Source organism: Saprolegnia diclina (genome assembly GCF_000281045.1).
Source record: "Saprolegnia diclina VS20 unplaced genomic scaffold supercont1.17, whole genome shotgun sequence".
NCBI lineage: Eukaryota > Oomycota > Saprolegniomycetes > Saprolegniales > Saprolegniaceae > Saprolegnia > Saprolegnia diclina.
The window spans coordinates 164,145-177,675 of NW_008246084.1; the positions used below are offsets into that span (position 1 = coordinate 164,145).

The 13,531-nt window shown below is 59.3% G+C and overlaps 8 protein-coding genes across 8 annotated transcripts in view; 3 read left to right on the forward strand and 5 right to left on the reverse strand.

Annotated features, from left to right (window-relative positions):
• The first annotated feature begins 248 nt into the window (after positions 1-248).
• Positions 249-2,363, forward strand: SDRG_06249 (hypothetical protein). Its single transcript, XM_008612017.1, has one exon. The coding sequence runs from the start codon at positions 327-329 to the stop codon at positions 2,202-2,204; it is 1,878 nt and encodes a 625-aa protein (XP_008610239.1). The 5' UTR covers positions 249-326; the 3' UTR covers positions 2,205-2,363.
• A 225-nt stretch (positions 2,364-2,588) lies between these two features.
• On the forward strand, positions 2,589-3,878 carry SDRG_06250 (hypothetical protein). The gene is made up of 3 exons (XM_008612018.1): positions 2,589-2,850; positions 2,911-3,223; positions 3,271-3,878. Exons 1-3 carry the CDS (start codon positions 2,613-2,615, stop codon positions 3,842-3,844), a joined length of 1,125 nt encoding a protein of 374 aa, XP_008610240.1. The 5' UTR covers positions 2,589-2,612; the 3' UTR covers positions 3,845-3,878.
• Positions 3,879-4,093: 215 nt separating this feature from the next.
• On the reverse strand, positions 4,094-5,470 carry SDRG_06251 (pyruvate dehydrogenase E1 component subunit alpha). The gene is made up of 2 exons (XM_008612019.1): positions 5,299-5,470; positions 4,094-5,252 (listed from the first exon to the last, which is right to left on the reverse strand). Exons 1-2 carry the CDS (start codon positions 5,408-5,410, stop codon positions 4,165-4,167), a joined length of 1,200 nt encoding a protein of 399 aa, XP_008610241.1. The 5' UTR covers positions 5,411-5,470; the 3' UTR covers positions 4,094-4,164.
• Positions 5,471-5,925: 455 nt separating this feature from the next.
• Positions 5,926-7,461, reverse strand: SDRG_06252 (hypothetical protein). The gene has a single exon (XM_008612020.1). It carries the CDS (start codon positions 7,415-7,417, stop codon positions 5,975-5,977), a length of 1,443 nt encoding a protein of 480 aa, XP_008610242.1. The 5' UTR covers positions 7,418-7,461; the 3' UTR covers positions 5,926-5,974.
• Positions 7,462-7,993: 532 nt separating this feature from the next.
• SDRG_06253 (hypothetical protein) lies at positions 7,994-8,587 on the reverse strand. Its single transcript, XM_008612021.1, has 3 exons — positions 8,437-8,587; positions 8,287-8,389; positions 7,994-8,238 (listed from the first exon to the last, which is right to left on the reverse strand). Exons 1-3 carry the CDS (start codon positions 8,521-8,523, stop codon positions 8,114-8,116), a joined length of 315 nt encoding a protein of 104 aa, XP_008610243.1. The 5' UTR covers positions 8,524-8,587; the 3' UTR covers positions 7,994-8,113.
• Positions 8,588-8,890: 303 nt separating this feature from the next.
• Positions 8,891-9,456, forward strand: SDRG_06254 (hypothetical protein). The gene is made up of 3 exons (XM_008612022.1): positions 8,891-9,013; positions 9,061-9,163; positions 9,218-9,456. Exons 1-3 carry the CDS (start codon positions 8,903-8,905, stop codon positions 9,340-9,342), a joined length of 339 nt encoding a protein of 112 aa, XP_008610244.1. The 5' UTR covers positions 8,891-8,902; the 3' UTR covers positions 9,343-9,456.
• SDRG_06255 (hypothetical protein) lies at positions 9,378-11,288 on the reverse strand. Its single transcript, XM_008612023.1, has 3 exons — positions 10,748-11,288; positions 10,112-10,697; positions 9,378-10,070 (listed from the first exon to the last, which is right to left on the reverse strand). Exons 1-3 carry the CDS (start codon positions 11,225-11,227, stop codon positions 9,409-9,411), a joined length of 1,728 nt encoding a protein of 575 aa, XP_008610245.1. The 5' UTR covers positions 11,228-11,288; the 3' UTR covers positions 9,378-9,408.
• A 716-nt stretch (positions 11,289-12,004) lies between these two features.
• The window catches only part of SDRG_06256 (hypothetical protein), a gene marked incomplete at both ends in the record, with an annotated part of 1,715 nt that continues 188 nt past the window's right edge, over positions 12,005-13,531 (reverse strand). The window contains 4 exons of the mRNA XM_008612024.1: positions 12,005-12,351; positions 12,445-12,647; positions 12,671-13,007; positions 13,072-13,225. Of these exons, the coding sequence (XP_008610246.1) occupies positions 12,005-12,351; positions 12,445-12,647; positions 12,671-13,007; positions 13,072-13,225 (1,041 nt within the window). The remainder of the gene's footprint in view (positions 12,352-12,444; positions 12,648-12,670; positions 13,008-13,071; positions 13,226-13,531) is intronic.

Below are 13,531 nucleotides of genomic sequence, written 5' to 3' on the forward strand. Positions count from 1 at the left end.
TCCTCTCGTGGCTGCGACGTGCTGAACGCAATCTTCCGCCGTTCGAAATTCCATGTTGGAGGCCATCCGCGGCGCGAACGCCTTGTCTCGATCCTTGCCTTCCAGCACGCGTCAGTGGCAACAGCCGCTAACGTTATCGCTGTCTAGTACTATAGTCGACTTTGTATCGACTAAAAAGCACTTGCGGGTTTTGACGTGGATGGTCGGCGGTGTGGCCACTGAACTGCAAAGTGCGTTTCGGCAACCAACTGGTTGCAGTGCAACAACCGGCCATTTCAACCGCTCCGCTTGCGATCGCCATTTCTCAACTTGCCACCGCGGTCGTCATGGAGCTGCCGGACCCGGACCGTGCGCACTTCACCAAGATCGCCAAGCACATGACGTCGGCGCTCCTCGACGCGACGAGCATGGCCAAGGCGCTGCCTTGGAAGGTTGTCTATGAGAAGAAGAACTTTGCGATCCACCGGACCGAGCTCTGCGGCATCGCGCCCGTCAACGTCCACGCCGCGACCAAGCTCGCGGCCGAGATCGAAGACGTGACCGAAAACCTCATCACGACGACGACCGAGTCGTACAAGGCCATGATGGGCATGCTCTCGTCCGACTTTTTAGACGGCGCGGTCCTCGCCAACATTGTGCTGCCGTCGCCGGCACGGCCGTTCCAGTACGTGGGCCTCAAGTGGGCGGCGTTCAAGAGCGCGACGCCGTTCGTCAAGGACAAGGACTTTGTGTTGCTCGAGTACGTCGACTTGATTGAGGACGCGCAAGGCCGGAAGACGTCGTTCCGTGTCATGCAGAGCGTCGAGATTCCGACGTACCTCGAGACGCCCGGCAAGTTTGCCCGCGAGAGCGTCCCGCTCGTCGGCTTCATCTACTATACGACCAAGAAGGCTGGCGAGCTGCGCATGACGTACAGCTGCAGCATCGACAAGAACGGCGACCTTCCGACGTGGGCGGCCAACGCGGCGATCCAGTCGCATGTCGAAAAGTGCATTTCCAAAACGCTCAAGTACATCGAGTACCAACGCATGCGCCGCGACGCCTTTGTCTTGCCGCAGCAGGTCATTCCGCTCGCGGAAGACCAAGGCAACTGCCAAGTGTGCACCAAGCCCTTCATGTCGCTCTACCGCCACAAGTACACGTGCCTGAAATGCGGCAATGTCGTCTGCAGCAAATGCTCGGCGCTTCGCAACGCCGAAGTGCCCGAGCTTGGCATGCGCAAGCTCCGCGTCTGCACCGCGTGCGTCATCCAGGTGCGGCTCACGCACCGGCGTGGGTCGGCCGACCTCAAGACATCGCTGACGTCGTCGTCCGACGGCACGTCGTCGAGCTGCTGCAGTGTACCTGACGTGCCCGGGCGCCAGATGATCGAAGACATCCTGCAACCCGTGCGCCTCCACGTCCGCGACGAGTACCGGGTGTTTTCAGCGCTTCACGACGCGCTCCCGACCGCCTTTCCGGTGCGCGCAGCGAGCGACAGCCGCGTGCCTTCATTCCGCGCGGGGCGCCGCGTGACCGTCGGTGCGCCGGAGATTGCCGCTACGATTGCCCAGCTGCGCGAGACCAACGACGACATGCGCCGCATGTTGCCCTTGTCGCCGCCCCGGAACGTCGTGCCACTCGACCGGTACCATCGGCGGCGGACGACAGTCGGCGCGACTGAGCTCGCGAGCGTCCTCTCCGAGTTCCACGCGAGCCGGGACGACAACGCTGCGATTGCACGCATCATTGCCGCCGACTCGGAGGTGCTTTCGTCCGACTCGGAAGACTCAGAAGACGACGATGACGATGATGTGAGTGCGACGACGGACGACGAGAGCACGGACGAGCGCAAGCAGCTCACCGAGACGACCTTGCGCGAGTTCGACTCGATCCAGAGCTGCATTGCGCGGTCGCGTCAGATCGTCGAGGTGACAGAGCAGGCGCACAAGATCGCGAGCATCGTCCGGCAACAGACGCAGGTGCTTGCGAGCCTCAGCAGTGCCAACGGGTCGCGCAAGAGCTCGTTCTCGTCGACCACCACCATCTCGCAGCCGCGCAAGCCGTCGGCCGGCGCGATCCTCTTCGACTCATCCGAGTACGAGAGCCGGCTCGATGACGATACACTGCGGCTGCGGCAGTTCCAGGCCAGCCAAGCCGCACAGCGCCGGCGGTCGTCCAACGACGTGGCCAAGCCAGCCGCGCGCCGGTACTTTCTCTTTTAGAACCTAGTCTAGTCTTCTGCGCGACCGCCGAGCACGTCGGAATGCTCGGCGTCCTCGCGCTTCGTACAGTAGTCACGGTAGTGTACCCCAAAGTATAATTTAGCAACAAGCACGGAACTTGTCTTTGGATGACATGATGAAACTTGCCGATGTCATCTCTGGGTCCCACCGATTCGAATGAGAGCTCGTCGGCGTCGTACAGCTTGATTGGGACTGTCGCCAACGCGCCACCTCAAAGTGCAATCTCAAAGTGCAATCTCAAAGTGCAATCTCAAATGGCAATCTCAAAAGCGCCATCTCAAACGTACAAAGGTCGCGACAAGAAGGGTCAAGAGTGTGTGCGCTCCGTTTCACATACCTACATTCCTAGAAAGGCAAAAACAATAAATTTTCCCCTTCGACGCGCGTATGGACAGCAACAAGATTGGCCGGTCCAAGGGCGTCAGCGCCGTCGCCAACGTCGCGGCCATGGTCGACGATGACGATGTGCAGGTGGCGGCGCGGCGCAAGGGCTTGCACGTCGTCAACGTCGCGTGGGAAGACTGCGCGCGCTTCATCGACAGTTGCTGGGGGCCGTGCATCTCGGACATGACGCTCGTCACCCGCCGCACGCGCATGCCTGTGCTCCGGGCGCCCAACTTTCAAGGTATCGAGCGCTTCAAGATGTTTTCTTATTCGCTGAACGTGTTTTCTTATATGTTTATAGATCCCATCATGCGCATCCCGACGCGCCAGATCATGCTGACGGTCGGGAACGAGTCGCCGTACACGGACGCACCGTTGACCAAGATCTCGCTCCAAGAGTACCTCGAGACGATCGCCAAGTACACGGAGCTTGAGCACAGCTTGTACGCACCAGAGCACGACGACCAAGCGGTCGTGAGCACGCAAGCGTGTTTCTTGCCGATTGAGAAGGAGGCCGAGACCAAGACCGAGTTCCACGTTGGCTTGTTCAACTACCAGTCGCGGGAGGATGACCCGGCCGTGCTCGTCTTGGTCTGCACGGACGCTGGCACAAGGTACATTGACATCTCTGAACCTTTGTCAACGGGGGGAAACGGAGTAGTGCGCAAGTCGTGAGCCGGCGCGACACGGCCCTCTTTTGCAACCATCACGGCAAGAAGCACTCGTTTGCGGCAGAGCGCTTGTCCCAAGACCGCGCCAAGCGAGGGGTCGACGCCACCGAGGACGCCATGACGGCAGACGAAGAAGCACGCAACTACGTCATGATTGTCCAGATCCCACTGCAACAAAAGCCGAAACCCCAGCTAAAGGTTCGTCGCTCCCGCTGCGTGAGGCAAAGTGTGGTCGCGAGTCCAGCACCGTCAACGGTGGATGTTGAAGCCGCGATCATCAGCATCAGCGACGAGGCCAAAGGCCCGTACCCGAAACTCCGTCGCTTTCGCCACGCGCAGCGAGACACGAGATACCCCATCCGCGTCACCGTGCAGTTTTACCAAGCGACGAGCAATGGCGTCGTGACACCCGACGTCGTCCGGGCGCTGGCCACCAAGATGGCGTCGGTCAAGACCAATGCGACGTGGTGGGGGTCCCTCGTCACGGTTAACACGCCGAGCTCCGGTGTCCCGAACTTTGTAGCCACCAAGCAAGGCGCGAAGCGCAAGCGCAAGGATACTTAAGCCTACCTTACGTGATTGTGCTTCTACAGGGTCATTTTGTATTGACCCTCCACGAGCAGTCCCGAGATCGAGCCATATGGGCGTGCCACGTCACATGATTGCGTCATTAATCGCGAGCCCGGTTCACTTGGGACGGGACCGGCATGCTGGCCACTGGATTTCTCAAGAATCCAGTACCGACTCGAAGTCGAAGGGGCGCAGTCGGTGGCGGACGTCCTCGCGCCGTCTCGACCATCGCGCATCATCGCTTTATGATGCAATGCACAGGACGTATATAGGGAGACGCCTGTATGATGTATTAGGGGTAGAGCGAGGAGGGTTTAGTTGCGCGGCTTGCCGTTGTAGAGGCTCTTCTTGTAGTCGGGCATACGGATGAACTCGGGGAACTCGTTGTTGCCGTTGCCGTCCGTGTAAATATCCTTGAAGGCGACCGCCTCGTCGGGGCGGCCCTCGGCCTTGGCCTCCTTCGTCGCTTCGACGACCTCCTTGCGCACTTGCTTTTCAATTTCCTTGATCTCGTCGGCGGTCGCGAGGTTGGCGTCCAAGAGGCGCTTCTTCACGCTCTCGATCGGGTCGCGCGACGCACGCATGGACGAGATTTCTTCGCGGTTGCGGTACGTGACACCCGGGTCCGACATCGAGTGGCCGTGGTAGCGGTACGTGCACATCTCGACGTAGATCGGGCCCTTGTTGGAGCCCGTCCACTCCTTGAGGAACTTGATGCACTCGCGGACGGCGAGGACGTCGTTGCCGTCGCACCAGATACCCGGGATCTTGTTGCCCATCGTGTAGTACACCTGGTTGGACGAGTGGCGCTCGGTCGACGTGCCCATACCGTAGTGGTTGTTCTCGATACAGATGATCGACGGCAGCTTCCAGAGCGCGGCCATGTTGGCAGCCTCCCAGATCTGGCCCTGGTTGGCGGCGCCATCACCAAACATCGTGATCGAGCACGGCATGAGGCCGTCGCCCTTGTGGTTGTACTTGCTCGCAAACGCGAGACCGACGCCGACCGGCACCTGGGCGCCGACGATACCCTGGCCACCGTAAAAGTTGTTCTTCTTGTTGTAGAAGTGCATCGAGCCGCCCTTGCCGCCGATCGCGCCGTTCTTGTTGCCAAAGAGTTCGGCGAGGATGCCCGTGACCGAGCCGCCGCGCGCAAGCATCGTGCAATGGCAGCGGTACGACGTGATCCACGAGTCGGTGCGGTTCAACGCCGCCTCGACGCCGGTCGCAACCGCCTCCTGGCCATCGTACAAGTGGCAGAAACCGCGGATCGTGCGCGCCTTGTACTCATTGTCGCACGTGATTTCCATGCGGCGCATCGTGTACATGAGCTTGTAGTAGCCAAGGAGCTCTTCACGCGTCGCGTACGCATAGTCGCCGCCTTCCGGGCCGCTCTCCAAGTCTACGCCATCATGAGTGCTCGGTACGCCATTCGCGTCGTCGCCTACTGTGGAGCTTGAACGAGTTGGCGAGCTGGAACTTGTGGCCTTCGGCGGCGGCGGCGAAGCCGCGGGTGGCGGCGCGGGGCAGCGCCTTCGTCGCGAGGAGACGACCGAGCATTTCAGTGGTTGGTCGACTTTTGGTGAATAACACCAATTCTTGGGTACCAAGAGGCAGCCAAATGACTACCACTGATGGTGCAAGCATCACGACGCCTGAGGCGCAGATGCATCCCTCGTGCGTTTTGATTGGTCGAAATGCCATCGCCTAGCATGTGATTGGCCAAAAAGACTCGGGGGCGGGTAGGGGTCGGGAAAAAACGACTTGCGAAGGTGCTCTGTCGCCGGATTCAATGAACCGGTTCAACGAACCGGTTTGTGAGTAACGACGGCAGCCTTCGTGTGGTTCGACTGGATTGCTACGGGCGCGGCTGCGGAGAGGGATCGGCAGACGGTGACCATTGACCATCGATCCTCATGTCGACGGTCCATCGACGATCATGGCTGCATGCAGCGGCCATGGCGAGGCGCTGGTAGACAAGGCGCGGGCGAGAGACACGGCGCGGAGGAGGGCGCGCGGACGCAAGCACGCAGCGCACCGGACTGTCTTTGCCGCGGCGCCAATGGCGAGGATGATGCAGACGACGAAGAGGTATGGGATAAGATCTTAGATGTACATACTACGCTACATGCGAATCGGACAGCCATGCTGCGCGCGCCACTCGTAGTGCTGGACCGCGTTGAAGTAGTGGACCGTGGTCGCGGCCACGACGCATAGGTGCCACCATTGATGGCTCGAGAACCACACGTCGAAACGACCGGGCGCGAACCGCTCGGGCACGCGGAGGCCCCAGAGCATGGCGCCAAAGCAGTCAAAGCCGGCGGTGCCCAGAAGGCGGTACAAGATCACTTGCACGTTTGGGTCCCAAAAGCCGTGCTCGTACACGAGATGCCCGAGCGGGACGAGGCCAAAGAAGCCGAGCGCGAGGAAGACGACCGTGCGCACGATCGGGTGCTCGTCAAAGGCCGGGTGGAGCGACGCGACAAACGAGACGAGCGAGAGCACGCTGACGACCCCGAGGTACCATGTGACGAGGGCCATGTCGCAGTAGAAGCCATAGTAGATGACGGGAAAGAACGCGCCGCCAATGAGAAGGATGATGCCTGCGTAGTCGAGCTGGATGAGGGTCATCGAGGTTTTGGCGCTCTGTACAAAGAAGAGGTGGTAGACCGTGCTGCAGCTCATGCAGAGAAAGGCGGTGGCGATGTACACGAGGATCGGCCACGTCGCGAGCTCGGGCGTGAGGAGCTCGGTCGGATGGATCGCGGTGAGCATCGCAAGCCCGTTCGCGATCGTCTCGGACCACGTGTGGAACTCGTGCAGGACAAGCTGGAGCGGCGCCTGGTGCTGCGCGTCGTCGCGGAGTGCCCGCACGTAGGCGCGGAGCTCGGTCGTCTTGTCGTGGAGCTGCCGCTGCAACGGGTGCAACGTGTTGTACGCGACCGCCCAGTTGTCGTCCGTGGTCGCGTTCGGGCGCGGCCAGTGCGGCGGCAGTTGGGCCTGGAGCGCTTCGAGCGACGACGCCATGGACGCAAAGTACGACGAGAGTGTCGACTGGACGTCGGCGCTCATCTGCGCCGCGAGCACGGGGTGCAACTCGGCAAGCGTCGGAACGCGGGCGAGCGAGTGGCCAAAGAGCGCCTTGGCCACATGCACGTGGTCGCGGATCGCCGCGTGGTTGTCGAGGCGCAAGGCGTAGTACATGGGGATGACGGGCGGCGCAATGTACTCGAGAAAGTATTCGCGCGTGTGCTGGCCGTGGGCGAGTGCGAGCGGCGGCGGCGCCAGCACGTTCGTGTGGTACAAGCCCGCCTCGGCGTACAAGGCGACGCTGGCAAAGAAGACGCCAAAGAGGAGCGCGCCGACGAGATGCGTCCATACGTTCCACGTCTCGTTGTGCAGCTGGAAGAGCGACTTGACACACTCCGTCGGCGACGTGTAGTGCAGGCGGTAGCCCGACCGAATGAACGGGTTGTTGAAGAGGAACTCGTGGTCGTGCTGCGCGAGCTCTTCCAAGTCGCCGAGCCGCGACGACGAGGACGACGAGTGGACGACAACGGCCGCCATGCTGAGATGCGATCGGGATGATCTGAAGTGCCACGGAAGGTCGCACGGGAATCCCACATCGGTGGGTTTTGCGTGTGTTTTGCCAATCTAAGCACCCTACATGAAATAGTGTAATACACGTGTCCACGGCCATCGCAAGAGGGGAAGCGACTCGGACCGAGAGCACTGACGCCATGCAAGCTATTGTCTCTGTGTTGCTTATACTCCATGTCGAACGCGCGCGAGCACAAGGCAGAAAAGCACACACAATGCATATTACACCATTTCGGATTCATCGTCGGGTTCGATTACGCTACGGGGGTGCACGGCGGGTGCGTGACAGAGGCCGTCCAGAGACGTCCCTCGAGTCTCTACTCCATGTACAATGATGCCAATGGTCATGCATGGAGTCGGCGTGGTCCGAGGGAGCCGCAAATCGTGAGCAGTTTGGTGCCAGGAGTACACGCACTCTTGCAGGAGCCGGCTGCAACTGTGGCTACTTCGCCGTTGAGCCATCGAATCTCGTGAACGTATGCGTGAACATTCAGCTGCGTCGGTGGCATTCCATCTCAAGGCCAACAAGCCGCATTCTCGCTAGCCACCAAGGGAATGATGCCACACACAAGATAGAACATTGGTTCAATGGTATGTAGCTGGTTCTCGCAGGCCACGCATGCGGGCCTGTTGATCGACGCACTACATTGTACTGCGAGACGCTTACTGCAGGAGACCTTCCTTCTGCAAGAGAGGCACGAGCTTGCCTTCGCGGTGCAACTGCGTCACATCATCGCCGCCGCCAATCGTCGTCGCCTTGACAAAGACGTTCGGGACGGTATCGCGACCTAAGAAATCAGAGCCTCGCTGCGAGCCATCAGAATGGAATCGCGTACCTGTGAGCTCAATGAGCGCGTCCATGATCTCGTCACCGTTGGCGAGGTTGTCGAGGTCGTACACGACATACGGGACGCCGACCGACGTGAGGACGTTCTTGGCCTATCCATGGGGTTTAGCCCTTGGCGATCGATGCTAGCGGGACGTACCTTGGTGCAGTAGGGGCAGTACGTCTTGCTGAAGACCGTGACGCCGTTCTTGGCGAGCGCGTCTTGGACAAAGGCCTTCCCCGACATGGCTGGACTGTCTGCGGACGAGGTGAAGTGCAAACTGGATCGGCAAAGATCCCCCGAAGCCGGCTTTTCAAAAGCCGCAGCCAATCACAGCGCTGGTTCAAGTCATTTCAAGAATGGTGTGAGATGGGGAATAGTGTGACTTGACACAAACGACGGTCTTGACAAACGATGTTTTATTCGTGTGGGCTGTTAAAGGCTATCTGTCTCTAGTATTGTGTAGGGCGTGGGTGCTCATGTCAAGTAACGCATGACCATAGCACCTGCATGCGCCGCTAGGAGCAGCTCGTTGGGCTTCCACGTGTCTCACATTATTTCAGTGAATGAAAATACTGTAGTATTTGTGTTGAATGTTCATTTTTACTGATCCCCGGCAAAGAACATGGGCAACTCGAACTCGTCGACCCCCGAATCCAAGTCGTTTGTCGAGAATGCGCTCGCTACGAACGGCGTCAGCGTCTTCAGCAAGACGTACTGCCCTTACTGCACCAAGGTACGTCCCGCTAGCATCGATCGCCAAGGGCTAAACCCCATGAATAGGCCAAGAACGTCCTCAACTCGGTCGGCGTCCCGTTCACCGTGTACGAGCTCGATACGATGCCCAATGGCGACGCCATCTTGCAGTCGCTGGCCGAGATAACTGGTGCGCATTCGTCCTCCGGTGCCAAGCATTGCACTCAACGGCGAGAGTACGTAGGTCGCCACACCGTTCCCAATGTCTTTATCAAGACCAAGACGATTGGCGGCGGCGACGACGTGGCCCAGCTCCACCGCGACGGCAAGCTCGTGACGCTCCTCAAGGAAGCCGGCGTCTTGCAGTAGACTCATTGTACGAGGTTTCCTTGGCACGCCTCACCCACGCATAAAGAAATTGCAAGTATAGAATAGTTATAGCGCGTTATAGACCTCGGCAGACGTATTGGACGTGTGCATGCCCTTGTGCGCAACGATCGCAAGGGCGCCAAAGACCAGCGTCATACCGCCGAGGAAGATGGCGAGGACCGTAAAGATGATGGTTGGTGCCTGCGGCAGGTTGGGAATCACACTGCACTTGTCGTTGTCCTTGACGGCGCACGTCGAGCCGCCCCAGCAGCCGCTGCAGACGCAGCGACCTGCAGTCGCCGAGAGTGCAACGCAGCTACCGTGCTTGCACGTGCTGTCGCCCGGCGTACAGAGGCTCCCACCGCTCTCGACCACGAGCGGCTTTCCGCAAATGTCCTCTTGGGTTGTGCCCACCTTGTCTTGCAAGACGACTTCGCACGACGCACCATTCTTATCACAAGGTCGCCCTTGCCGCGATGACGTGATCCACGTGTCGAACGACCGGAGCTTGAGCGTGGGGTTGTTACACGATGGCATCCATGTCGCCGCCACCGCCGCCGGTGCCGTGGGCACCGTCGTCAGCGTCGGTGCAAACGAGCAGACGTCCGCGGGCGCAAATTCCGCTGGCGCCACCAGCGCCACCGCCTTCTTGTACTGGAGCAGCAGAGTGGCGTAGTCGGGCGTCGGCGTTGTGCCTGGCTTGGTCGTGATGCCCGTGTCGGCCGCACCTGTATCAAGTTAGTATCAACTGTTTCTCGTGCGTTTGTACCAATAAAGAGCGGGAATATACTGCCGCGCGGCAGCGACGCTTCCCCAAACGCGTACGCAAAGCCACCCGAGTACGCATCGGTCCAGCCTTTGGACGTCACCGCGTCGGAGAAGAGGGTAGGGACCATCTCCCATGTCCGCGGCCGCGCTGTCGCGCAGCCAAATTCGCCGATCGCCAAGACGATCGGGACGCCTTGCGCGAGGTCGAGCAGCTCTTGGTAGGCCGACTTGAAGTCGTTCTTGTTGCACCACCGGTACTCGTTGATCATGTACATGTCGATGCTCTTGGTCATGACACCGTGGACCATCGTGTCGCCGCAGAGAAGCCCCTGGATCTTGATCGCGTGGTACGCTGTCGCCGAGAGGACTTGCTTCTGCACGCCGTTCACGAGCTCCGTGTACGCGCCATCCGCCGCCGAATACGCCAAAGGAATCGTGCGCAGCTTCTTGACGTTGACGCCCATCCAGTCTTTGAGGTCCGCTGCGTACATTTTGACGCACGCCGCGGCCGTGAGGTCGAGCTGCAGCACTTCATTGCCAATGACGATCGCCAGCGTATTGTCATACTGTGCAAAGTTCTCGATGATCTACATGTTGTCGTCACGTCACTAGGTTGATACCATCCAATGACACGTACGCGCTTGCCATAGTAGAGCAAGTAGGTCGGGTAGCAGCTCTTCGTGTTGGCCGCCAAGGGCTTGACAATGTGGTCGATGCTCGTGTAGGAGGACTCGCCGTTGACGGTCCGGTCCATGGTCTGCGTTGCATACGAGTCGTAGTACTTGTTGTTGGTCGGCGACGCTGATGGGAGCACGTAGATACCCCGGGTGTTCATGTGCGCCATGAACTTGGCGTACGACTTGTCCGGGTTGATGTTGTACAGGCGAAATGTGTTGAAGTGCCCGAAAAGGTCCTTGAGCGACGTCTCGAGTGTGCTGTGCACAAACTCGTCGTAGTGGTCGTCGCTCACGTCGCCCTCGTACGTCATGCCCCGCATGACGAAGCGGGTGCCAGTCCGCGCGTTGTAGAGGCGGTTGCCGCGCGCAACGATCGGGTCGAGCGCAGCGGCGCCAAGCACGCCGAGCAGCAACATGACTACGACAAGCCTCTCGCGCATGGAATTTGGGTGCTGGACGCAATGTCAAAATGATAGCAAATACGATCGAAATGGACTGTGGGATTCGGACGACATCCGGTGAGGAGCATAACGGCCTGCGCAAAACCGCAGATGAGCTGAGCTCGCAGATGGCGCCGGACACGCGCGACAAGCAATGGTCGATCGCTCCTAGCTCAAGGTGTTGCTGGACCTTGGTTGCGGGCCGGGTCCACACCTTGTCGAGAGACGCCATAGAGGGACACTACAGAATGTGTCGTCAATAAACGTGGCAACGACCCGCGTAGAAATTTGGAGCGCGCGTCGTGGGGGTCGAAAGGACAGGTGGTGACGACGTCTACGCCGAACCAGCCTGCGACGTGGACACGGTCCCCGATGTTCTCAGAGCTCATTCGCTTGGTGCCAATGGACCGCGGTCCTTGAGAGTGCTCGCCGCACAACGCAACAATGTTGTACTAACTAACTACATGCTTGCAGAGACTACACCGGTGGACATGATGGTTTGACTTTGTTTGCATTGTCTTGGCGAGTTGGCGCTGCCCAGCGACTAGAAGTAAATCGTGCTCTCCAAGGGAACTCTGGAAAGAACCGACTTTTTGTCATGAAAATGGCGCGAAATCACAATATCCGGATATCCGGATATGGACTGTCAATCAATCGTGGCAGCCTACACGATTAACTAAAGACTCGAGAAGCAAAAGATGTATCACAAGTATAAGCCAAGATTTCATATTGGTGCAAGCATGCATGTACTAGTGGAGTGCAATATCAACAAGCAGCTTAGAACAAGTCGGCCATGCGCTGCCACAATGTGCGCTTGGTGGCGGTCCCCGGGACCTCCTTGTCCTTTGGCAGCGCGCACTGCATGGCACCTTTGTTCGTTGGCGGGTACGGAATGCGATGGCGGGGCGTGACGAGAGACCCCCACCACGTTGCATTGGTCTTGACCGACGCCATCTTGGTGGCCAGCCCCCGGACGACGTCGGGTGTTACGACGCCGTTGCTTGTCGCTTGGTAAAACTGCACTGTGACGCGGACTGGGAACCGCGTGTCTCGCTGCACGTGGCTAAAGCGGCTCAGCTTGGGGTACGGGCCTTTGGCGTCGTCGCTGATGCTGATGATCGCGGCTTCCACATCCACCATTGACGGTGCGGCGGAACGTGCCATCCTCATTCGTGCGCCCGAGGAGTTCAACCTGTGGAGCGTGGAACTAGGTCGACGCATGGGCTTCGGCTTTTGTTGCAGCGGGATCTGGACAATCATGACGTAGTTGCGTGCTTCTTCGTCTGCCGTCATGGCGTCCTCGGCGGCGTCGACCCCTCGCTTGGCGCGGTCTTGGGACAAGCGCTCTGCCGCAAACGAGTGCTTCATACCGTGATGGTTGCAAAAGAGGGCCGTGTCGCGCCGCCTCACGACTTGCGCACTACTCCGTTTCCCCCCGTTGACAAAGGTTCAGAGATGTCAATGTACCTTGTGCCAGCGTCCGTGCAGACCAAGACGAGCACGGCCGGGTCATCCTCCCGCGACTGGTAGTTGAACAAGCCAACGTGGAACTCGGTCTTGGTCTCGGCCTCCTTCTCAATCGGCAAGAAACACGCTTGCGTGCTCACGACCGCTTGGTCGTCGTGCTCTGGTGCGTACAAGCTGTGCTCAAGCTCCGTGTACTTGGCGATCGTCTCGAGGTACTCTTGGAGCGAGATCTTGGTCAACGGTGCGTCCGTGTACGGCGACTCGTTCCCGACCGTCAGCATGATCTGGCGCGTCGGGATGCTCATGATAGGATCTAGAAGACCACCATCAGTAAATAAGAAAATACAAATCAGAAAACATCTTGAAGCGCTTGATACCTTGAAAGTTGGGCGCCCGGAGCACGGGCATCCACGTGTCTTGGACGACGAGCGTCATGTCCGAGATGCACGGGCCCCAGCAACTGTTCTGAAAGCGGGCGCAGTCTTCCCACGAAATATACGTGAGCTGCAAGCCCTCGCGTTGCGCCGCCGCCTGCACTTTGTCATCGTCGACCATGAGCGCGACGCTGTGCACCGCGTCACGAGGAGGAAGCGCAGTGTTGAATGCCATTGTGGACTAAGCAAAACGAAATATGACGTTTGAGATTGCATTTCTTGGCTCGGCCGGAATGTGTGCGCTGCGTGAGTGCTGGTAATTTCAGAAACGAATCAAGTGGTTGTGACGTCCGTCGCTTGTCTTGAGTCACGCCTTGGTGCGTCGTCGCGACCCCAATTGCTAGGTACTAGTGCGACATCCCCGCTAGCCTCCATCCTCACTCAGCCAGACAGGATCGTCTTT